Genomic DNA, 25,333 nt, shown 5'->3' on the forward strand with positions numbered 1-25,333 from the left:
GTTTCAGGTCAGGTCGTGATCTCAGAGTTGTGAGATTGAGGCCTATGTCAGGGCCTGCACAGACCTTGGAGACTGCTTAAGACTCTTTCTCTCTCCTTCTCCGTCTGCCTCTCCCTCCCACACTCTCTCATTAAAAAAAAAAAAAAAAAAAAAAAGGAATGAAATGCGTATGCGTGTCAATGCTGCAAAATACAAATTGTGTAATTTTGGTGATTGTGCGTATAAGTTAAATGCTCTTACATCTACATTTAAAAATAGTTGTAAAACATAAAGATGAACAGTAAAATTTACGCCAGTGAATAAAATTTAAAATTTATCTTAGAGTGAGATTAATTAGCAAACAAAAAGCACCATGACAAATTGAGAAAAGAGGCCATGGGAGAAAAGAAAAAGCATGATATTTTAGTATGTTTCAAGGCACTGTTTCCTGCTTTTTGAACCATGTGACTCACAGATTGCATAGCTGGCCCTACTCCTGAGTGCCAGCACCAGGGCAGAGAAGATTTGGCTTTCCTACCACACTACCAGCCATGTGATTTGGACTAAATGGCTGCTCTCTAGGAGCTCATGTCACCGTTTTTAGCCTGCTTCCATTTGATTAACATAGAAAAGACACAAAGACATGCACGCGCACACACAGATACATCCAATAGACATGAGTAGAATTAAGGACACAGCCCTCAGTGGAGTCTAACCTGAATCGAGTTCTGTTTCGGGGCCCTCTGGTGCTTCAGACTCCTCGGGTAAGGATCCCTTGGTCTCTTTGGCTGCCTCCAGGGCCTCAGGCACTTCCTGAACTTCTGACTCCTCACCTTCAATCTCCTCATCAGCCTCTAGTTCAGTCTCTTCTACTTCTAGAAAAAAAAAAAAAGTGAGAAATAAATTATTATTCAGTTTAGATCAACAAGTATTTAATTGGGTGCCAAGTATTCTGGTAAGTGCTGGGGCCAAAACAAAGCATAAGGAATGGCCCTGCCCTCCTGGAGCATGGGGTTTCATGTTTTCTGGACTCTGGTGGAAATTTCCTCCCCCAGTGATTATCTTCCGAGGCCATCTGGTATGAGATATCTCTGGCATCCAAATTTTGATCTGAACCTGGTGATTAAACACCCAGAGCAAAACAACTTAAAGTGTTCCTGAGAGGTCTGGGTCTGTACCAGGACTGCAGTGCATGTGGCTTCTAAGTGGGTGACTTACACTGTGGTGACTGTTTTGTGTCATCTAGAGGAATCATGTGATATACCCAAGGAAGAAGCAGCATCTGCTGAATCCTACTAGGATTTGGGATGAAGTTATGTGCTGTACAGCAAAACTCACAATGTCTTTCAACTGAGTATCTCTCATAGTAAAAAAAAAATTATCAAATATTTCCACTATGCATTTATACGTTGTTATTATAGTTATTTATAAGTTGAATTCTTATCCATATTAGGTACTTTATATAACACACAAATAAAAAAAGCTTATATAATGATGCAGAGGCGTGTAAAAAGTTCTAATACTTTTTTTAGAATTTTAAAAAAAGATTTATTTATTCGTGAGAGACACACAGAGAGAGGCAGAGACACAGGCAGAGGGAGAGGCAGGCTCTGTGCAGGGGAGCCCGATGGAGGGGACTCGATCCCAGGACCCCGAGATCGTGACCTGAGCTGAAGGCAGATGCTCAACCACTGAGCCACCCAGGCATCCCCTTTTTGTAGAATTTTAATGGACAATCTGTGTACCAGATAAGTTACGAATGCACAAAAAAGTGTTTTAAGATCTTTATACTATCTGTGATTTTTACTAAGTATGTGTTATATTATTTATTGTTTCATAATAAATTACTCCAAAATGTCATGTTTAAAACAATAATCACACATTATCCCTGCAGTTTCTGGAGTTAGGAATTTGGGAGTAGCTTAACTGGTGGTTCTGGCTCTGGGTCTCTCACGAAGTCAAAGGAAGATGTGAGTTAGGGTTGCAATCTCTGAAGGCTTGCAAGGGCCTGCAGGGCTGGCTTCCGAGGTGGCCACGCAAAGCCTGAACTGAGCTCCTCAGTAAGATAAACCCTGTGTTAAGTCCTGATCCAACATGTACAGAATAAAAATGGTAGTTGTTTTAGTTTTGGGGTGGCTTTTTGCCGACAAAGGAAAACTGAAATAGATTACTTTTCACTCTTTTGAGTCATGGACACTTTTGGCAGTCTGGTTCAACTTACAGACCCTCCTTAGGATAGTGCTTTCAAACCCATCAAACAAAATACATGAGAAACCATTTATATTGAAATATAGTTATGAAGATATCAAAATGAATTTTGTGCTGTAGGATATTTGTGCATCTTTACTAATGCATTAAATAACAAGAACTAGCAACTGGCCTAATAAAACTACCATCACTTTGGAATAGCGATGAAGCATAAACAAGATTAAACTGTAATATGATATGAAAATATCTTTGTTTCTACTGGCAATGAAGTCAAGCTACTACTGATACTATTAGGGTTTGTTGCCTATATTCATTATGAAGTGAAGGAAATGCTAAATTTCAGGTAAAGGTTAGTGAAAATAGAGTTGTAATTATTTTCCCCTTCAAGCTCACAGACCGCTGAATTTGATCCATGAACTCCAGGTTAGGAACTTCAGTCTTAAAGAACTGTTGGAGTCCGTTCTTCTATAACAGAGCTGAAAGTTTAAGTTCAAAGACAATGGGCATAGCTGGAGAGATGGGCTGTTTTCTCAACTCGTGCAAAATCATTCTAGAAGAAGTAATTCCAACAGCCATGTGTCATACATGTGACAAGGGCAGCTGTTTTAAGACATGCTGCCTACACTGCCTGCTGTATACAGACACTGTAGAGGATGTCGGAGGTCTTTTCCTATGACTCCATTACTCTAGTGACCACATAATTTTTTATCCAAATGGAGACACTGAGAATGAAAGTGCCTCAAATAAATATTTCAGTACCATAGGCGTAGCATTAAACCTCTCATGGGCAGACTGGAAAATACGGTCACACTGTCTGGAATTCACCTGAAATACTGCAGCTGCCTGCAGTAACAACACAAAATTAAATGACACATTATTAGTGATATAAATCTGTGTTTGCCTTTCGCTTTCTCGTTCATAGCTTCCAACAGTCTTTGGTCTTCTATTCTCAATGCCTCTTCAGTGGCTTTTCTGAAATGAAAAGATCCAAAATTTAATCAACTTTGGAAATTCAGATATCTCACAATATTATAGGATTTGAAGTTTATAGTGGTAAGAAATAGAGTAAATTGTGTATAGTGTTCATTATACTTTTTAACTTTGTGATGTAAATGTTTAATTTGCTCATGTTGAAGCCACTTAATTTTCAGGGTTTCCTCCCATTTTTTGTTTTGTGGGGTTTTTTTTTTTTTTTGTAAGAAAAGTTGCAATGTTATACTTTAAAAATTTTTGGCTATTAATTAGGAACTCTGTCAAAATTAATAAAGAATTATCTAACTCTAAGCTGAAAAGGTAAATGGGAGAAGTTGTACCATTTCCCCCTTTGAGTAAGCCAGAAAGGTCCACAAAAAGTGTTAAGTGACAAAAAAGTATAATATAAAACAATGTATAATACAATTCAAAATTTGTATTTAAAGTTTATATAAATGATGATCAAAAGCCTAGAAGAATACTAATCAAATTGCTAATAATAATTATTTCTGGATGTTGCCACTATGAGAGTTTTTACTTTTATTTATTATTTTTTGCATTTAAAAATTTTCTTTTTTTAAAAAATTTTTCTATACTTAATAAATAATTATCTTTGTAGTAAGAAAAATTATTTCCTGTTTTTTTTCTCTTCAACACAGCAATAATGAAAGTTGAAGAGACCAGAAATATGGAAACTTAAATATCTGGAGGGAATCTGTTTTTCATTAGGGTTGAAGCCCTAAGCCTGCCTTAATGGTGAAGACAGGTATTAGGAAAGCCAGTGAAGTGATGGAGAGGGTAGCCCGGGTGGTTCAGCGGTTTAGTGCCGCCTTCAGTCCAGAGCGTGATCCTGGAGACCTGGGATCCAGTCCCACGTCGGGCTCCCTGCATGGAGCCTGCTTTTCCCTCTGTCTGTGTCTCTGCCTCCCTCTCTGTCTCTCATGAATAAATAAATAAAATCTTAAAAAAATAAATAAAAAAGAAAACACTTCAATCTTATTTAGAAAAAGTGATGGAGAAAGGCAATATTTATTAAAAATTAAAATGTATATACCTTTGACCTAGAAATTCTATTAGCTTTTAGGAATCAGCATATTATTGCGCAAAGAAACAAGTATAAGAGAGTTGACTGCATCTTTTTAAAAATAATATCAAAAACCTGTACCAAGTATTCACCAACAGGAGTCAAGTAGAGCCCATTCATATAAGCTGCTCATGGGGCAGCTGGGGCAGTTTTCCTATTTTATAGGGCTGTCATTCTCCATATTCAGTGTTCACTGCATCCTTCCCCATCCTGTGAAAATCTAGTTACTTCTTTTCTCTTCAAAAGATATTACTACACTTCTTATAGAAGATACGTCAGGAAAACAGTAATTAAAGCCATTCTTTTTTTTTTTTTAAGATTTTATTTATTTATTAGAGAGAGAGAGAGAGAGAGCAGGGAGAGGGATAAGGGGAAAGTACATAAGAGAATTTCAAGTAGACTTGCTGTTGAGTGCAGAGCCCAATGTGGGGCTTGATGACTAGGGGCTTGATCGTGACCTGAGGCAAAAGCAATAGTCGGAAGCTTAACTAACTGAGCCACTCAGGTGCCCCCTTTTACTTTTCTTCATATAATTTCTTTGATTTGTGGATACTAGTCAGCAAAATTATTTAAGTCACAGATAAACATGGTAAAAAGAATACTCTTACCTGTGGTCAGTTTTTTTGTTTGTTTTTGTTTTTGTTTTTGTTTTACAGTGTCTTCTGAGAGCAATCATTTGTTCTAGAATAAATCTGATTTGGGGCTATGAAAACATCCACAACTCAGATGCACTTAGACATTCTGAAAATATTTGTAAAACTATTGTTTTTCTTAGAATTAATTAGAATTGGATCTACTTAGTAGACCACTGTTTTGATATTAAAGGCATTTCATAAATGTAACTTGTAAGTAGCTATTTAATAGCTATAAAAATTCATTAACTTATTTTATTATGCTAGGCAGATTTTTACCTTGCTGCTTCTTCCTCTTTTTTTCTCTTTTGTAGTTCATCTAATAATCTTTCAAAGATCTTAGAGTCAACCTCACGTTTATTCTCTAAATACAGTCTATTAAGTAAATATTTTCCTGAAATACAGATAAAGAGAATAACATTAATTTTGAAGCTCTATAAAATATAGTAAGATGCATTTTGGAAATTAATGTTGAAAAATTATTTCTGCCTATATCCAAAATGGATTTCCCTTTAAGTATTTCTCTAAATGGACCGTAGGTTCTTCAAAATATTGAGACTGTCTGAAATCCTTTCTAAGAGGTATATATCGGCATTGTGAAAATAACTAAAACATGAAAAGAGGTGATATATCATATTTTCTCACTGGAAACTCTTTTTCAAATACATTTCCTTAAAAAGCAAGACAAAAGAATATTCTTGGCTTCCATGTTAAAGATTAGTTGACTATATATGTATGGGTCAACTCAACTCTGGCCTCTCAACTCTATTTCATTGGCCTAGGTGTCTGTTCTTACATCAGTACTATATTGTTTTGATTACTATAGCTTCATTCAAAGTGACAGAATAATTAAAATTTAGTTCTGCTATCTTTAGGTACTTAATATTTCCCATTTGAAGTGAATAAGGACTAATGTATAGTTTTTACTCTCTGCCTTACTTGTTTTTCATTTAGAAGTTATAATGATGACTAAGAACAGGGTGTTAAGTTCTCAGCTCCAAAGAATAAGTGTAAGGACCTGATGGAACAGCCAATGATCCAGCACACCATTCCTGGCCATATACTTGGTGAGTGGGTTACACTCATTTTGTGTACCTCTGGGTTGTGATGGGATGGCTCGTGTGGTATTTGTATGTAGGGAGAGTGGAGGGCTTTCCATTTTGTATTTTAACTAAATGTATTGTCAGCATTAAAAACTTCACTTTTAGATTTACATGATAAATATTTACCAACCATTGTTTTCTGTATCTGATAAACAGATTATTAAATCCGGTATAATTCCTTTATCGATTAAGACTATCCACAGTTCTTTTATAGTAGGGAAGTTGTCCACTATCCATCCTCCATACTTTGGGGCACCAGAACACCTATTTGTGTTTTCTTCCACTACCTGTGGAAAATGACACACTGATATTACCATCATAGCCAGAGAAGTCAAGATACTCCTGGCGCAAATCGTTTTTGCAGACCTTATCTTCTTATAATTTTTCAGAATTATCTTTTGAATTCTTCTGATTCAAGTGGAGGCAAGATGGTGGAAGAGTAGGGGTCTTCAACTCATCTGGTCCCCCAAACTTACCCAGATAACTTTCAAAACATCCTGAACACTTACGAATTCGACCTGAGATTGAAGACAGAACAGCTGGAATGCTACAGAGAGAACCGTTTTCGTTTCAAACAAGGTAGGAAGGTGAAAAAAATAAAAAATAAAGTGGGAGAGGGGAACCACAACTAGCTGGGCAAAAGCAGAGCCTCAAAAGCCTCGAGGCACAAAAGCCCAGCCCCGGACGAGCTGGAAACTTTAAAAATCCGTGTCCCTGATGGGAAAGTGCTTAGCAGGGAAATCGGGCAGAATTGCAGGAGGGGAATTGAGGCCTCAAGATTCCTGGAGTCACTATAAGAGGAGGGGTGCCCAGGGAAAGCTCACTGCACACTGGGTCCAATCTCGGTAAAGAGCCGGAGCACCACATCAGAGGTGTTGGGAGAAGCCCCCCCCTCTGGTTCCGAGGGTCATTTCCAGAGCTCCCTTTACCCCAGAGCCTGTCAAGGGGCGGGGCATCTCCTCCCGGGCACCCACACCTGAGAATCAGCACAGCAGACCCTTCCCCAGAAGAACTGCTGGAAGGACAAGGGAAAAGTGAGTTTACTGAACAAGCAGCACTGGAAAGCTCCAGGAGTGAGGGAAAATAGTATATAGAAGTAGACGATTGTTTTTATTTTTCTTCATTATGACTTGTTTTTATATCAGGTTAAAATTTTCCAATATTTTTTCTCTTTTCTCACCTTAACTACAATATTTTACCAACTCTTCGTTTTTAAGCTTTTTCCTTTTTTGACTTTCATATTTCTACAATTACACATCTTACATTTATTTTTCACTTCTGAATTCCCTTCAATGTTCAATTTAATTTTGGTAGATAGGAGATACCGGGTTTTTGTTTTGTTGTTTTTTGTTTTTTTTTTTCGGTCTTGTTTTGTTTTACAGTGGTGGAAGTCAGTACCTTCTAACACACGGACCAAAAGACACCCCGAATCAAGTGGAACACCATGTTGGTTCATTCTGTGAGACTATACTTTCTCTTCCTTCCCATTCTGTCCCCCTCTTTTATCTTGTTTATGTTTTTGTGGTCGATGATACTTTATATAAGTATTGCTGGTTTATATAAATTTGGAATTGAGCATCTTCTAACATACAGAACAAAATACACTCAGAATCAAGAGGATCACCCTCTAGATCCTCTCAGGGAGATTAAATTCTCTCTCCACTACCACTTCCTCACCACCACCCCCTTTTCTTCTTCTTTTTCTTTGTTTTTTACTATTTTGTTTTAAAATTTGTTTTTCATTTTAGTGGTCCTTTTGTTTTATTTTGTTCTGTTCTTCTTTTTCTTTTATTTTCTGGTCTCTGACCTCTTCATAATTGTCTAGGGTGCATTTTACTTAGGTTGTGGTTGATATTTTGACTCAGCTCACTCATATAGCCACTCTACACTGGACAAAATGGCTAGAAGGAAGAATTCACCACAAAAGAAAGAACTGGAAGCACTCCTCTCTGGCATAGAGTTATTGAACGTGGATTTAAATATGATGTCAAAAATTCAATTCAGAAGTAAAATTATAAAGTTACTGGTACCTCTGGAAAAAAGCATAAAGGATTTTAGAGACTCTGTTACTGCAGAATTGAGATCTAATCAGGCCAAAATTAAAAATACTTTAACTGAGATGCAGTCAAAACTGGATACTTTAACTGCTAGGGTTAGTGAGGTGGAAGAGAGAGTGAGTGACATAGAAGATAAGTTTTTTTTTTTTTTTCATAGAAGATAAGTTGATGGAAAGGAAGTAAGCTGAGGAAAAAAAGAGAAAAACAATTAAGAACCTACGAGTAAAGGCTTGGGGAAATAAATGATACCTTGAGAAGGAAGAATGTATGTCTAATTAGGATTCCAGAAGAGACTGGGAGAAAGAGAGAGAAGGAGGACCACAAAATATATTTGAACAAATCATAACTGAGACTTCCCTAATCTGGGGAGAGAAACAGGCATTCAGATCCAAGAGATAGAGAGGACCCTCCCAATAGAAACCGTTCAACACCTCAACATTTAATAATGAAACTTGCAAATTCCAAGGATAAAGAGAAAATTTTTAAAGCAGCTCGAGACGAGAGATTCTTAACTTATATGAGGAGAAATATCAGATTAAGAGTAGATCTCTCCACAGACACCTGGCAGGCCAGAAAGGGCTGGCACAATATATACAGGGTACTAAATGAGAAAAACATTCAGCCAGGAATACTTTATCCATCAAGGCTGTCATTCAGAATAGAAGGAGAGATAAAGAGCTTCCAAGATAGACAGAAACTGAAAGAATATGTGACCACCTAACCAACCGGCTCTGCAAGAAATATTAAGGAGGACCCCAAAAAGAAAGAGGGAGCCCAAAGAAACAATCCACAAAAACAGGGACTGTATAGGTAATATGATGACACTAAATTCCTATCTTTCAATAGTTACTCTGAATGTGAATGGGCTACATGATCCCATTACCATTCAACTGATCCTCAAAAGAAAGCTGGAGTAGCAATCCTCCTAGCAGATAAATTAGAGTTTATACCAAAGACTCTAATAAGAGATGAAGAGGGACACTATATCATACAGGATCTATCCAACAGGAAGACCTAACAATTATGAATATTTATGCTCCTAATGCAGGAGCTTCCAAGTATATCCATCAATTAATAACCAAAGTAAAGAGATACTTAGAAAATAATACACTAGTAGTAGGAGACTTCAACATGGCACTCTCAGCAAAAGACAGATTTTCTAAGCAGAACATCAACAATGAATTCTTCTGACTCAAAAGAAAAAAAAAGTCATTTAATTTTAAAGAAACACTTAATTTTAAAGAAATAAAGCTCAGTTTTAAAAATTAAGAACGAGAATTTATTTAAATATAATATTTATTTAAATAATATATTTATTATTAAATAAATATAACAATACATTTTGCTATCTGTTATTCAGTATTACAGAATTCAGATCCTAATTTAGGAGGTCTTGGGTAGGGCCCAAGAGTGTGCATTTCAAACATGCTCCCAAGTGACAGTGGTCCATGGACCACTTTTTGAGTGGCAGGGGTCCAGTTCAGCTTGCTGGTTTTAATGACAACACTCTTTACTTCCCTCTTGCTTTTCATCCCTCAGTGTGAGAGCTGAGAAGGTACTGACATGGTTACTAAAAGCAGTAGGAAGGGGATCCCTGGGTGGCGCAGCGGTTTGGCACCTGCCTTTGGCCCAGGGCGCGATCCTAGAGACCCGGGATCGAGTCCCACGTCCGGCTCCCGGTGCATGGAGCCTGCTTCTCCCTCTGCCTGTGTCTCTGCCTCTCTCTCTCTCTCTCTCTCTCTCTCTCTCTATCATGAATAAATAATAAAAATAAAAAAATAAAAAAAAATAAAAGCAGTAGGAAGGAATCAGGTGAAAATAAACCTTGAAGGTGATTAAGGAGTTCTGCTAAACTCTGCCCCCAGCCCCCCTCTGGCAGTACACCAACTCTGAGGGGTTCAAGTTTGTGTGTCATTAGGTAATCACAGGATATTAGAAATCAGAGGGGAAGAGACGTCACGAGGATGGGTATAACCAGCCTCTGCAGAATTTAAGATTACCTACCTACCTACCTACTTTCCATCTGAATGAAGAGTCCTTTAAAAGAAGAATTTTAAACACCTTGAAGTGCTTAACATAGAGAATTAGGGGAAAAAAGAGAAAAATATTGAAAAAGAAATATAAATGAAATAAGTCAGACGAAGAAAGACAAATACTATTATAATCTCACTTATATGTAGAATCTAAAAATAACTCATAGAAACAGAGAACAGATTGGTGGTTGCCAGAGGTAGGGGTGAGAGTGGGGAGAATAGATGAAGGTCGTCAAAAGGTATAAATTTATAATTATAAGATAAATAGGTCCCGGGGGTATAATATTCAGCATGGTTTGACTATAGTTGACAATAATATATTGTATATTCGAAAGTAGCAAAGAGAGTAGATCTTATAAATTTTGATCACACACACACAAAACTAGTATGTGAAGTGATGGGTGTTAACTAAAATTATTGTGGTAAACATTTCACAATATCTACATATATCATTATGTTACATACCTTAAACTTATATAATGTTATATGTCACATACAACTCAAGCTGAATAAAAGAAATATAAATGGTTAATGAAAATTTTACTGTCCAGTTTCAATCAAAGATATGAAAATGAAAGCAATACTGAGATATAATTTATAATTTCTCCATCTAAGTTTTTTAAAAAAATTAATGCCTTCATAGTATTTTATCAAATGAATAGATCTTAATTTAATTGTTCTCTAAATATCTACATAATTTTAAATTTTAATATAACACTGTGATGAATATCTGTATATACAAATCTATGCCCAAATATTATATTAGGTTAGATTCCTAGATTATGTGTTTTTATGTCAAAAGGTATAAGGGAATGAGCATTTTAAAGACCTTTCACACACATTGCCACATTGCTTCCAAAACATCTGTATCAATTTTTGCTCTTTCTATGTGACCATCTCATTATAACCTCACTAGTATGGATTTTTATACATTTTTGAAAATCTTTGGCAATTTGACAAGAACTTGTATCCCACTGTTTTAAGTTTCATATTTTTCTCAAAATTTGAACATTTAAATTTCCAATTAACCACGTGCATTTCTTCTTTGATGGAACAATCTGTATCTTTTGCCTGCTTTTTTTAAAAAAAGATTTTATTTATTTATTTATTCATGAGAGACACACACAGAGAGAGAGGCAGAGACATAGGCAGAGGAGAAGCAGGCTTCCTATGGGAAGCTCGATGTGGGACTTGATCCCAGGACCCCGGGATCACACCCTGAGCCAAAGGCAGACGCTCAACCAACTGAGCCACCCAGACATCCCTGCCTGCTTTTATATATGGCATTCCATTTTCCTTGATTTGTAAGAAATCTTTATATTAATGAATTAATGTTATATTTATTATAAATACTTTTTGACCTTTGTCCTAAGATTATGATTTTCATGGTGTTTTTATAGAGAGAATTATTAAGTAGCCTCTCTATTAAGAATTTGCTTTAAGACTTTTCCACTGTGTTTGTGCAGGTCCAAATGCAGGTTTTCGTTCTGATTTTATCTCAAAGGACTCTGAGAAAAGGGAGAAGGTGAAACATTATGGGCACATCCACTGCCTCAAGGGAAGAGGTTGCAGAAGGGAGGCACTCAGACCTGGACATTTCAATGCTGAGGGGAGGAACATTTCCAGAGGTGAGGACTGACAATACAGGTTTTGGGTGTATCAGCAAAACAGCTTCGGTGTAGGAATCTGTTGAAGGAGATTCCCCAGTTGAGATTATTGTGGAGAAAAGGGAGAACCTTCCTTAGGATTTCCTATCTTAAAGAATTCCAGAGTGTATTGTCCAACAGAGTGGTGGTGGGACTCAGCCTTGTGGGGCAAGTGGTAGGGAGGGGGCCCCAGGGAGGCCTTGGTGCGTAGTCTATATCTGGCCTAGCCATCACGGGAGCCATGGAAGTGGGCTCTCAGATGTTTGACTAGCTGAAAATAAAGTGGCATTCCCTTTGGACATCCTCAGGGGAGGGGTGAGTGGGAGAAAGTGATATTTAGAAAAATGGTATAACATTTTCATGCACTGTTCATCCTTCTATCCCTTTGTGATTTTAACTTAATAAAAAATTTCCTCCTGCATTTAAACATGCTAACTCTGGATTCCTGTATTCTGTGCTATTCCCTGTTTATTTTTAATTTTACCACGTGTGAGTATATGTAGATATATACATATACATACATATATATGTTTATCACTTGTATATACAAATATTTACCACTCTGAAGAAATATATCTGAGAGAGAGCGATTGAGAGAAGAGATTGGGAGAATCAGAGGAAGTACATGACACAGTGACTAGATAAACAGGCTACAGTTATGATGTGCGACTGGATAGCTCATGGGCTAGAAAACATTCACTGGCAGGTTTGACACAACAGCCTCACTTCCCTTGATGTTGTTCCCTTGACTTTTTTTCTGTGAGGTACTGGGCAAATACCTTTGGCATAAGTCTATGTAGCAGCTTCAGTCTATGCACTTGTATAGAGTAATAGGAGCAGAGAGAAGTTCCCAGTGTCCCCCATTCTCTGCTTCTATTGTGTGTCTGTAGCAGGTCAAGGCAGAAACCAGGTAAAAGTGCAAGCAATTTTGTATAGAAAAAAAATTTCTGTGCATTCTCCATCACAAGGGAGTGACTCTTCTCTTTGGTAGAAATGATACCTATCATTATTTCTGTATTTTTAAGGCTTCAAAATATTGATAAGCTACAATTCTAAAAGATTCTAAAAGGAGCTGAGATACAGATATGTTTCAGAGTCTTCCTTAACCCATCACTCCAGGAGCCATGCCTAACTGTTCAGTTTGCAAATGAAATAAAACCTATTCTCTTATTCTCTTTTCCTGGACGTGATCATATATTAGGCCCAAGACCATCACTTATATCTGTTCTGTATATGGGCTATGAGCTTCAGATCAGAAAATGAAATTTAGTGGGAGGTACAACAGAAAAAGAGGCTAAAATATGATTACAGAAACAACAATTCGAAAACAAAATAGGACCACAGCATTATCTAAAATACATCGAATACCTACAAATAAACCTGCTGAGAGAATTGAAGACCTCTATACTGAAAACTATAAAACAACGTGGGGAGAAATTAAAGACCAAGATAAAGTAAGGCTTTTCTATGCTCATGGGTTAGAAGACCCAATATTGTGAAGATAGCAGTTTTCATCATTTATTTACAGTTACAATGCCCCCAATCACAACTTCAGTAGGTGTGTGTGTGTGTGTGTGTGTGTGTGTGTATGTTTGCACGTGTCTGCAATTTGATAATTCTGAAATTTATGTGGAAGTGAAAAGGACCCATAATAGGCAAGATACTCTTGAAAAAGCAAGCAGAACAAAACAGCTTATGACAGAGAAGGATGCAGTGACAGGAGAAACAAGCTGTTGAAGGATTCTCCCTTCCAGATTTCAAAAAAAAGTTTTTTTAAAGGTTTTATTCATTCATTCACGAGAGACACAGAGAGAGAGATAGAGGCAGAGACACAGGCAGAGGGAGAAGCAGGAGACGGTGCTAAACCGCTGAGCCACCAGGGCTGCCCCAGATTTCAAAATTTATTATAAAGTTACAGGAGTTAATATGTGTGGTAGTGGAATGCAGGTAGACGAATAGGTCCATGGAACAGAATGCAGTGTCCAGAAATAGATCTCACAGACGTGGCCACTTAATTTATGATAGTGGGGAAAGGTTCGTCTTTTCAATAAATGGTGCTGGAACACAACTGGATATCCGTATTAAAAAAAATGAACCTTAATCTTCATGATGTGAGTTTAAAAAAAAAAAATCCGTGTAAAAGTATGTATGCATTATTATTTGTCATTGAAGTATGATTGATATACAATGTTATATTAGTTTCAGGTGTACAACATAGTGATTCTGCAATTAAATACATTAGAAAATGCTCACCGTGATAAATGTAGTCACCATCTGTCACCATACAGAGTTATTACAATATTATTGACTACATTCCCTATGCTGTACTTTTCATCCCCTTGACTTCTTTCATAACTTGAAGTTTGCACTTCTTCATCCCCTTCCTCATGTTGGGGTTTTAATTTGTATTTTTCTGATAATGAATGATGTTGAGTACATTTTAATATGCTTATTGGCTATTTGGGTATTTTTTTTGTATGCATAAAAATTAATCCAAAGTGGACATCAGATCTAAATATGAAAGGCAATGCAAAATTTACGGAAGAGAACCTAGGAGAATATATATCTTCCTGATCTTGAACAGCCAAAGACTTCTGAAATAGGACATAGGAAGCACTACCTATGAAAGAAAAAGTTAATAAATTGGACTTCATTAAAATTAACTCCTAGTATTCAGAATAGAAGATATTTGTAAAGATAGTTGCAACACTTCTAACAAAGGGCTCATATTCAGAACACATAACTATAAACGAAGACAAAAATAAACTATTTAAAAATGAGCAAATGACATAAAGGAGCATATTTCTTTATCTGGCTACTTTTTTTAAGAACCTTATTTTTCTTGTTTTAGAGCAGTTTTAGGTTCAATCCAACTACTTTCTAAAAATAGTCTTACTACTCACAGAGACCATCAAAATTGATGACAAGTCAATCCCCTACACAGGTCTCTGTTCTCTTGAGAAAGACAATCTGATAAGAGATTTGATGTTAAAATCTCACGTGGTTTAAACTCCTCCAGCATCCCAGAGTGGCAGTTTATCATCTAGTGACACTATATACATTCCTATATCAGAGGTCTTTTTAGTATTCCTTGTAGATGTGTATCTTCTAGAATAACCTCTGAAGAGAATGAAGGAAATTTTCAGCGAAGGGCAAAGACGGGACTTCCACAGTGCTAAAGATGTCCCTTACTTGTGTGTCTCTCCTCGGGGATACTTTGTCTCACTTTCCATGCGGAGATGACAGCCCTGGTTGCAGGTGGGATTCCTACACCCTGTACATATCTACTTATCACATAGTACATGATAACTCGAAGATTGGATTATGCCTCAGCCTTCCCACCTGACTGATAGCTCCTTAAAGAGCTGTGTTTAATTCATCCTCATATCCCTAGTAGTTAGCACATTACAGGGCAAATAGTAGGTCCTCAGAATTTTCCTGAAGTAACCAACTGGTGTCAGAACAACTTGAAGAGATACAGAAGAAGTTGCGAAGTTGAAAGCTCTCTATGGAGAGCCTGGAGGGAGACAGCAACTCACCTTTGGTACAGTCTGGGGCTCCAGGAGCCCACCAAAGAAGATTGTTGAGAGTCCAAAACAGATTTGTTGTCTTTGACTTTTGCCCTGGAAGCTTACTCAAGGTCTCTGTACAAAATAGATCCATATGGATGTATTGTTTCTTATAGGCCAAAGATAAACCTTCTGATTTGCCAGCAGTATAACATACCACCTGACGCTTTATTTTACCCTTAGATTGAACAATCACTTGTGCGTCCATTCATTTCCCTTATGAATACATGTTCAAGGTGGTCAGGTGAAATAAATTAGCTATGGAGTGAAATTTGTCTGTTTCCAACTAATCAGCTCATAGATGAAATACCTAACTTTGGTACTGGCTTCATGGGCACCATATTTTAACCAACTGAACCCCATTAAAGAAAAGAAAAGTTAATGAAGAATTAATTTCAAAGCTATGAAATGATATTGCATAATTGTTGATATATTAAAAAATTACCAAAGGGCATAAGCATTCGGATCTGGATTTCTTACCTCTTTGATGATTTCCTCTAGGATTTCAGCATGTTTTTCATACGGCTGTTCAAAGTTCATATCCTTCGTCATTTTTATAGTCTCCTCTAGTATAGAAACCACCTCTGGATGCTCTGCAGTTACCTCTTCTATTGAGTCTTCTAATAGGTCTAATGTAAAATAATTTTAGTGGACAGTGCTATTGGCAATAGAACATGATTGTTAATACTTGATCCAAGAAAGTACTATTTTTGTGTTACCACGGTACATGCTCTAAGAAGGGGGAGATAGACTAGGGAGGAAACATTAAGTCAGGAAACATAAAACATCAGAGCAGTGGCTTAAAGCCAGTGTATCAGAATGAAAGTGAATGAGGTAAGAAGTCATGTCCAGCAGGAGTCAATACCCAGGAAGCCAGGTAGAAGAGATGGGGACCAAAGGATTCCAGGGTCAAGCTAAAACGCGAGCATCTAGGGGATGAATCAGAAAACAAGATGAATGCTTCCAATTATAAGCATGGGACCATGTGAAACTGTGAGAGGATAAGAGGTAGGCAAGTAGGCAAGGGTGGAAGAAAGCGTGCCACAGGCTGATTTTTCAAGTGTTGTACTTCCTTCTTGCCCTCACTGTGTGCTAACTCCTTACACAGCTGAGTTGGCCCATAGGCTACATCATGATGTAGGTACTCATCTACTCCTCTAATAAGACAGAAGATTGGCAGCTGCACTGGACTCCTCGACCTCTGCCTTTCCAGCTGTGCTTCCTGACCTGCTGCCCCAGTGCTCCATCACCAGGGTCTCCTGATAGAGCCCAATCTATCCTAGCCCAGAAATCTCCAAAGGGCCTTCCAAGAGCAACTGCTTACTGCCCCCTGCTGTGAAGTGGGAGGTTTGTTGTTGGGGATGTACAGAACCAGCGGTTCCTCGAGAGCCAGAGTGGAAGAGTCAAGAACCCACAATCTTCCTTCCTGTAGCCTTTGAGAAGGTGGCATGATGAGGCAGAAATAACCAGGCAAAGATACCAAATGTTCTAGAAGCTGCTAGTTGTTCACTCAATATCCATTCTTCTCTTTCTTAGTAACAGAATCCTGATTTTGTTGGGGTCAGCAATGTGCCCAGCTAAAAGCACTACATCTTCCAACTTCCCTTATAACTTAGATGGCCCATAGATAACATGCAAGCAGATTTATTTTTTTCCCTGGTGAGTCTTCCTGTTATCTCTTTAAAGAGGAATAACTCAGCTGGGTGGAGCGCTAGTTTTTGTCCCTTGCCTTCTCCCTCTTCCTGCTAAGCATATTGATATAACAGCTGAGTACCACCAGCCATTTTGTAACTTATTCTGGTAGCCACATGCTGGGGATGGCCAGCCCTTGTCTTCACAATATTCTTTTGCACCAAAACAATATATCACATTATCTTTTTTGTGTGTGTGTTCTTGCATGTCTGTTTACAATAGAGTAGCCTTTAACATAGAGTATTAATAATTTTTTTAAAATCACATATTTCAAAAAAAATAAATAAATAAAATCACATATTTCTCCTTCAAAATTCTGAAGGAATTATTTGTGATTTTCAGATCCAAAATCTAAGAGAATCAAATTACCCAAACATTAATTTTCCCTTTTTGGATTCCAACTTTAGATCTTGATCAGAGCCTTGAAAACTTCTTTTAAATGTAGATGATTCACTGGTTTCTTTCTCATATGTGAATAAAACATTGCTAACACCTAAAAACCAGTATTACATTGTAGGCGATTGCCAAAGAAGAGTGTGGTATGTATGGGTCCAGGGAGCCAGGACTCGTGTTCCCAAATTTTTTTAAATTGAAATTACAATCACAGTAATTAAATAGGTAAATAGAAGGCACATAATATCCGCAGTGAAAATAATGACTTAACCTATAACAAATCCAAGAGAAATTTTAGTTTCATATAATGCCAGTGGATCTAAATTGGAAAAAAAATATATCAAATTTGCTGCTCCTGAAGTAACTAACCATCTCCTGGCTTCAAGAGGTAAAGGCTTGCAGGGAGACTGTCTTTTTACCAGGGCATGCTTCTACCTTGAACTGCCCTCCCCAAACAGACAGTATGGGGAAGGGGCTTTCTTTCTGTTTTGGTGCTAGGAACTCGGCAGCAGCTGGATGAGGCTGGCAGATGTTACTTGGCCAAAATTTTAATATCTCAGGTCCTCCTGTGAAGAGTGAGTGTGTGTGTGTGTGTGTGTGTGTGTGTATTGGAGGAGGAGAGCCATACGTAAGTTTCTGACAGTACCCAGTTCAGTTCCTACTAGGCTTAAAATAAACACCAGCCAAGCACACATCTGTCTCAATTAAGAGGAACCAACCAAACAAAAAATCAGCTCTAGATTATATAACACAGTGATTTACAGAAGCATTTAAAAACTAAATACCAAAAGGACCCATAGAAAAAAAAAGAATATAAGTATATATTAAATCTCTGGCTGAGAAGATGACTTTGTAAAATCTGAAAGGAAATGGAAGAAATCAATGAAGTGAAAGTAATGATTTGACCATAAAACTATGAAAAATCCCGCTACTTCAAAAATAGCAAAGTGATTTAAAAGACAAATGACCCAATGTGGAAAAAAAAATGAAAAATAAGTGACTGATACAGAAAGTTTTATAGAAACCATATAACTGATATAGAAACTTAGAAAAATGAGCCAAAGACAAAAATGGTCACCTCAGAAAAGAAGAAACATGTGGTTAATAAATATTAAAATATTAAATTTCAGAAATAGTCAAATAAAAATTGAATTATATTTTAAAAGAAAATATGCCAAGGAAACAGTAATACATATTTTGTATATTACTGAGGGGAACATAATTTGGAATAACTTTTTTTTTGGAATAACTTTTATGCAAAGCAATTTGGCTCTGTCTATATCTTCATACTAATTAAACTTGTGATTCCACCAATGTCAGCATGCAGACAATGTAAACACGTCATTAAAGCCTTATTTGTAGTAGTGAACAAAAATCTGAAAAATAAGTTTACAACACAAAGTACTACTTAAAACTATTATCTATGAATAGGGAAATTGTGCAGTAATTTAAAATGAGAATTAAAATACTTCCTAATGAAGTAATATAAATAAATGTTGATTTATAAATAAAAAAAGGTAAAAATAGTTTACACTGTAATTACATTAATATATGAATGGAAAAAAATTTTAAGGGTAAATAGCACTAAATGGTAACATTTCACAGCTCACACTCTAGGCTTGTGATGTTCTGATTCCAGAATGTTAGCTCTTAAGAAAGAATTTATTATCTTAATAGATTTTTCTTCATTCTAGAAAATCTATTTCTGTTCTATAGCTGCTCAGTTTAAATCTATAAGCAAAAACCTATTTTTTTTCAACTTATGTGTCCCATATGGGGCATCATTTTAAGCTTCAATATAAACATGATAAAATACAAAATAAATGGAAATAAGATCCATATGCATGGCATGAGCCATTCATTTTGTTACCATCTTTACCAGTTTTAGAGGCTTGATCCTGAAGGACATTTTCTGAACTCTTTTTGTCTTCATTGTCTTCTAAAAGGCTTTTTCTTTGGGATTCATGGGTGAACACTGCATGAAAGAATCATATGCTTTAATAGCTAATCTGTTTAGATTAGGAAAGATTTGCCTAAGAACATCAGGAATATATATATTTTTTACCATCTTCATCAAATGAAGACCGCGACTCTTCTAAGCTCTTATACGGATCAGTTGGGAACTTGCCATATTCTTTCCCTTCAAATTCTCTTTCAAGGGCTCTTAAAGTTGACTGTTCTAAAAGATAGTAATGGGTTGTGTTAGCAAAATATAGTTGGCAGTGGGGAGACAGGGATGGTCATTAAATCTGCTTTAAAGACAGGCAGACTTGAATATAAGTTCTGACTCAGGGAGTGTGGCTTTGGCAAATCCTTTGATCTCTCTGTTTTGATTTCTACTGGGCATAATGAGGATCATCAAATCATCAAGTATTGTTGTAAGGTTTAAATGAGTAGACTCAGACACTGAGGAAATGCTTGGCACACAAGCAGCCTATTGCATGTTAGCTGCCATCCTCCATATTACTATAGAAGTGAAATTAGCAAAACTAGCGGTAGAACCAGCTAATTAGTGGAACCAGAAAATTCCATTTAAAACAATTTTTAAGAACCCCACTGTCAGATTTAGAGTAATTGTGGAATTTGAAAAAGAAAAGGAAGAGCTTCTTAAGTTTGCAGTGTATAGAGAGATTACATCTGTTTCTATATTTTTTATGACTTCAGCCGAAGGCAAACACTTAACCGACTGAACCACCCAGGCATCCAAGGGTGGCATGTGATCTTAGTGCTGGTCTTTTTGCTGTTGGGCACCATGTTGGACTCTTTTACTTATTTGTAGGCTGATGAGAAAGAAGAGGCAGATTAGGCAAATAACCTGTTCTTTCCCAGCAAAAGCTCAACGTTGCCATGCAGGAAGGGATAATTTCCTTAAATAGTTTCAAGAACAGAAAATGATAGAAGCTTTGCAATTTATAAGAAAAGTTTTCCTCATCTGTAAAGTTACAGAATTGTGTTAATTGATCACTAGGGCTTCTTCCAGTTTCGTTGCCTTATGACTGTTTTGAACTTGAAATTAATACCTCCAAAGAGAAGACATTGATTACGATTGGGGCTGACAGCAGCAGCAGCAGCAGGAGCAGCAACGTAAACTCCACGAGAATCAGGGGGAGTGCCCTTGTCACTACTGGTTATCAATAAAGGTATAAATTCTATTCAGTCTCTGGCCAACTCAAAAAAGTAAATCCAAATTGGGAAGCTCTTTCTGAGCTCTCTGATTCCTTTCCTTAGAGGTCAAGGCTTGAAATCTTTTCTCTGTTTACGAATCAGGTTTATGTATATTTGTGTCTCCAACAAAGTATTAACAGGCGACACTGTAGAAGGTGCCAGGGTTCCAAGGTGAGCAAAGCAAGTCCCAGCCCTCAGGCAGCCAAGGCTGAATTGTTGACTTATGCTCAGAACACACATTTGACAGAGACGGTCACCTTGTCTTTTAGCTTGTAGTTTTATGAGAAGCTGCTCTCTCACAGCTTTAATCGCCGTTTCAGTGGCCTGGGCTATCGTATCTCTTACTAACGTTTCAAGGGCTTTATCAAAACGCGGTTGAACAAGCTTGGCATAGTCAATTACCTGCAAAGAATATTTGAGAAAACCAACAGAAGCAGAAATCACTGGGCATTCTTGAGCACATTGTGCATCTATATCTATTTCTATATCTAGACTTATCTACCTTAAACACCTCAATGCTACTTGAGGTATGTTATTTTCAGAATCCAACGATTTTTGAGAACATGCCTTCATAGAAATTCAGTCCTACTTTTCATGTAGTATGATATACTTACATATGTATGTGTCATGTAATATATATTCGAGTTACACATTTTTTTCAAGCTACACATTTTTTTAAAAAATCAATTTTGTGTGTATGACTTACAATAAACTTAAATCCATTTTAAATATACAGTGTGATGAGTTTTGACAAATATGTACACATAACAACAACTACAATGAAGATATAGAACATTTATATCACCCCAAAAAGTTCCCTCATGTTTTTTTATAGTCAGTTCCCGGCCCCTGGCCACCCCTGTTTTCTGTCACTATATATTAGTTTTACCTCTTCTAGAATTTCATATAAATAGAATCATACAGTATGTAATCTTTTCCAAGCCTTTCTCCTTAGTACAATCTTTTTGAGATTCATCAGTGTAAGTGTATATATCAGCAATCAGTTCTCTTTTATTGTTGAGTAGTATCCCTGTGTGAAGATGCCAGTTTTTTTTTTAAAAATCCATTCATCTTTGATGGATATTTGGACTTTTCCAATTTGGGGCTTCTATAAATAAACTAGTAATGAACATCTATGAGGAAGTCTTCTTGTGGACATATGCTTTTATTTACCTTGGACAAATGCCTAGAGGTGGAATTACTGGGTCATATGGTAAGTGGATATTTAATTGTATAATAAGCCATTAAACTGTTTCCAAAATGGTTGAATTATTTTATATTTCCACCAGCAATTATGGAAATTACAGTTACTCTGTATCTTTACCAACACTTGGTTTTGTGAATCTTTTAAATTTTAGCCATTCTAGTGGGTATGAAGAAGTATCTCATTGCAGATTAAATTTACATTCCCCTAATCACAAAAAAATTGAGCTTCTATTATGTGCTACTGGTCATTCTTTTACCTTCATGTTCAACTTTTGCCCATTTAAAAAATTGGATTATAATCCTATATATATATTCTGAATATAAGTCCATTATAAGGTAGATAATATACTTTGTATTGAATATTAGGATGTTAGATATAGTTTTCTACATGCCTTTTAAGTTTAAATAATATTTTCACACTTTTAGATTCTATTTTGCTTTTCCTTCAATACACTTATATTACATTATTCCATGACAAAAAATATACATCTACACATCATTTAAAAAAAATTTTTTTACACATCATTTTTTAAAAAAGATTTTATTTATTTATTCATGAGAGACCCAGAGATAGAGGCAGAGACATAGGCAGAGGGAGAAGCAGGCTCCCCATGGGGAGCCTGATGTGGGATTTGATCCTAGGATCCTGGGATCATGACCTGAGCCAAAGGCAGACCCTCAACCACTGAGCCACACAGGTGCCCCTACAGCATCTTTTTTTTAATGGATACACAGTATTGTATCAGATGAACATATTGCAGCTTATTTAACTAAAATGCTAATAATATACACTTAGGTATACATGTTTTTGCTATTATAAACTAGGCTATGATGAACAAAGTTATGTATATATCTTTTATAGTTTCTTTAGGAAAAATCTATAAAATAGAATTAACAGTTCAAAGGATATGTATGGACTTTAGGCTCTTACATATTTCTAATTGTCATCCCTAATGGTTATACTCTTCCCAGCAGTGTATGAAAGTGCACTTCCCCCATCCTAGCCACACAACAATATTGGTTGTTAATAGTGATCTTTCAACTCCCAGCAGTGAGATCAACATGGCATCTCTCTGTTATTTTGGCATCTCTCTTGTTATCAGGGAGGTGATAACCGTTTTCTCATGATTCTTGGCTATTCTATTGCATCTATTATTTTGTGAATGGCTTCTTTGCTATTTTTTCCATTGGGACTTCATCTGCATATTGATTTGTAAGAGCTCTTTTGTTTTAAAATTATAATTCCTTTGACACATACTGTAATGTAATGTGAAATGGCAAACCACAGAATGGTATAAAATATTCGTAATGCTTATTGTCAAGAAAGAACTTGTATACAGACAATATAAGGAATTCCTACCAAGAGCATGCAAAAAAATTTTCAATGGACAACAGACTTGAACAAATGCTTCAAAAGGAGGCTGAATGGCCAATCAATAAACAGAAGAAAAAGTATTTAACCTAATTATTTTCAGGGAAATGCAAATTAAAATCACAATGAGATACACCTGCTAGAATGGCTTAAATTAGAAAGACTGATCACAATGGAAGTTGGCAGGAATGTGAAATAATAGAACTCACACACCGCTGATAGTTGTAAACTGATAGAATTAGTTTGGAAAACAATTTGGCATTATCTACACAACTTGAATGAATGCATATTCCATGTCCCAGGAATTTTACTTCTAGACATTTCTCCAAAGTATATAAAGATGTCAGCCCAAGTTTTATTAACACTGAACTGGAAAAAAAAAAAACACTCAACTGGATAAATAGATTACAATATAATTCAATCAACAGAACGCAATAAAAAATGTATAAACTGCAGCTATATGCACTAACATGTATAAATAACATGCATAAACATCACAATCATAATGTGAAGCAAAAAAAGCCAGGCACAAAGAATGTAAATTGTTTCAGTCTAGAAAGTTAAGAAAATATGCAAAACTAACCTATGGTATTTAGATGCACATTTACATGGTAAAACCAACCACAAGAGAAAAGAAGAGGAGTGAATACCATAAAGTTGAGGGCAGCAGTTACCTCTGTGGAAGGAGTAAGAGGACTGATACTGGGAGGAGACATGAGGGGGCTTCCAGGGTGGTGGCCATCCCGTATTTGACCTAGGTGGTGGTCATATGGGTTTGTTCTGTGATTATTCACTGACCTTCACTTTTCTGTCACATTTTACAATAAAAAGTTAAAAGCAAATAGAAAATATTACACCTGCGTACAAAGGAATAGCATTTGGAATAAGGTCAAACCCCTTCCCAGGGCTGCGCTGTTCTGAGTGTGTCTTCAGCCCTCATCATCTCATGCCTTCCCCCTTTTGCTCTCCACTCCAGCACTCTGGCTTTGCAGAGAACTCCTCTCCATTCTAATCCCTCACTAAATTATATCCCCAATCTGCCTGCTTCTCACCACCTCTGCTGCTATCTGGTCTAAATTAAAAATAATTTTTCTTCATTTTATTCAGGATGGAGAATAAGATCTCTGGGGAGAGAAACCAAGGAACTGACAAGACAAAGGTGTTTGTCACCTAAGAGGCTCATCTTTGTCGATACTAAGAATGATGGCAGGAGTGACTGCATGGGGAGAGGGACGGAGAGCTAGGAGGACTGTGACACAGAACACAGGAGATGAGTGAAACCCAAACAGGTAATGGGTGGCACAGTCTGCATGACATAACAGTCAGATCCGTGGGCTGTTGGGAAGCAGGAGAGGCTATGGGCTTGGAGTGGCTGCCTTTTGCAAAAGGTAGGACAAGCCCAGTAGGACAATTACCCAAGTGACAGTGTAAAATTAGGAAAACAGAGTACAAATTCTGTGAATCCTAAAGTCCTACAAATTATATTCAAGGATAGATAGATAGATAGGTAGCTAGCTAGGTAGCTAGGTAAGTAGTTACCTTTCCTTTGTAATTTTCTGCAAGTAAATTGCTAAGTGTTGTTTTCCCTGAAGACTGAGGTCCAAATATGAATACTTTAAATGGTGGTGCCGGCATAGGTGGAAGAAGATAAGGACGTGGGTTCAGTAAAAATGTTTTTAATGCTTCTTCTGATGAAAGACAGTATATTTTGCCTAGAAAACTTAAAATATGCCATAATTATAAACAACTGAAAAGGGGTATGGGCAAGTTTTAAGATTAAGTTTTGAAAATCTTACTTACCTCACAGAAAAATCTGGTAATCCTGGATAAATGTTACCTTCTTTTAAAGCCACAGGACATAAACGTCCCCATCTGCTTCTCTGCCATCTGTATCTTGGTGCGATGAGTTTATAAGATGAGAGAGTACGCAACAGCTCATCCTGTTAAAAACAAATACTACCCTAAAAATGTGGGCATAATTTTGCTAAAATTAACAGTATTGAGTGTTTCATTTCTTATTTGATAGTGCTTTACTATTTAAGAGATAATTTGGGAAGCAAATTTTTGCTTTTTTCTTAATTGCAACCATTCTGTATTTGTACAGAATTTAATACAACAAATAGTTTTCATTTCTGTTATAAGACCTTGTTTTATTTTTTTTTAAGATTTTATTTATTTACTCATGAAAGACACACACACAGAGAGAAAGAGAAAGAGAGAAA

General features: G+C 36.6%; 1 protein-coding gene across 2 annotated transcripts in view; it reads right to left on the reverse strand.

The window, feature by feature from the left end:
* Nucleotides 1–25,333, reverse strand: part of AK9 (adenylate kinase 9) — a 114,919-nt gene that overhangs the window by 55,264 nt on the left and 34,322 nt on the right. The window contains exons 11-20 of one of the 2 annotated variants that reach the window (XM_026005795.2): nucleotides 24,912–25,051; nucleotides 24,651–24,831; nucleotides 20,791–20,935; nucleotides 19,434–19,547; nucleotides 19,248–19,343; nucleotides 15,764–15,912; nucleotides 6,109–6,265; nucleotides 5,155–5,269; nucleotides 3,089–3,159; nucleotides 696–854 (exon numbers count right to left, since the gene is read on the reverse strand). In XM_026005795.2, the coding sequence (XP_025861580.2) occupies nucleotides 696–854; nucleotides 3,089–3,159; nucleotides 5,155–5,269; nucleotides 6,109–6,265; nucleotides 15,764–15,912; nucleotides 19,248–19,343; nucleotides 19,434–19,547; nucleotides 20,791–20,935; nucleotides 24,651–24,831; nucleotides 24,912–25,051 (1,327 nt within the window). Of the gene's footprint in view, nucleotides 1–695; nucleotides 855–3,088; nucleotides 3,160–5,154; nucleotides 5,270–6,108; nucleotides 6,266–15,763; nucleotides 15,913–19,247; nucleotides 19,344–19,433; nucleotides 19,548–20,790; nucleotides 20,936–24,650; nucleotides 24,832–24,911; nucleotides 25,052–25,333 lie in introns of those variants that run through there. The other variant, XR_011997409.1, reaches the window with a different exon arrangement.

This window comes from Vulpes vulpes, chromosome 1, assembly GCF_048418805.1.
Source record: "Vulpes vulpes isolate BD-2025 chromosome 1, VulVul3, whole genome shotgun sequence".
Taxonomy (NCBI): Eukaryota; Metazoa; Chordata; class Mammalia; order Carnivora; family Canidae; genus Vulpes; species Vulpes vulpes.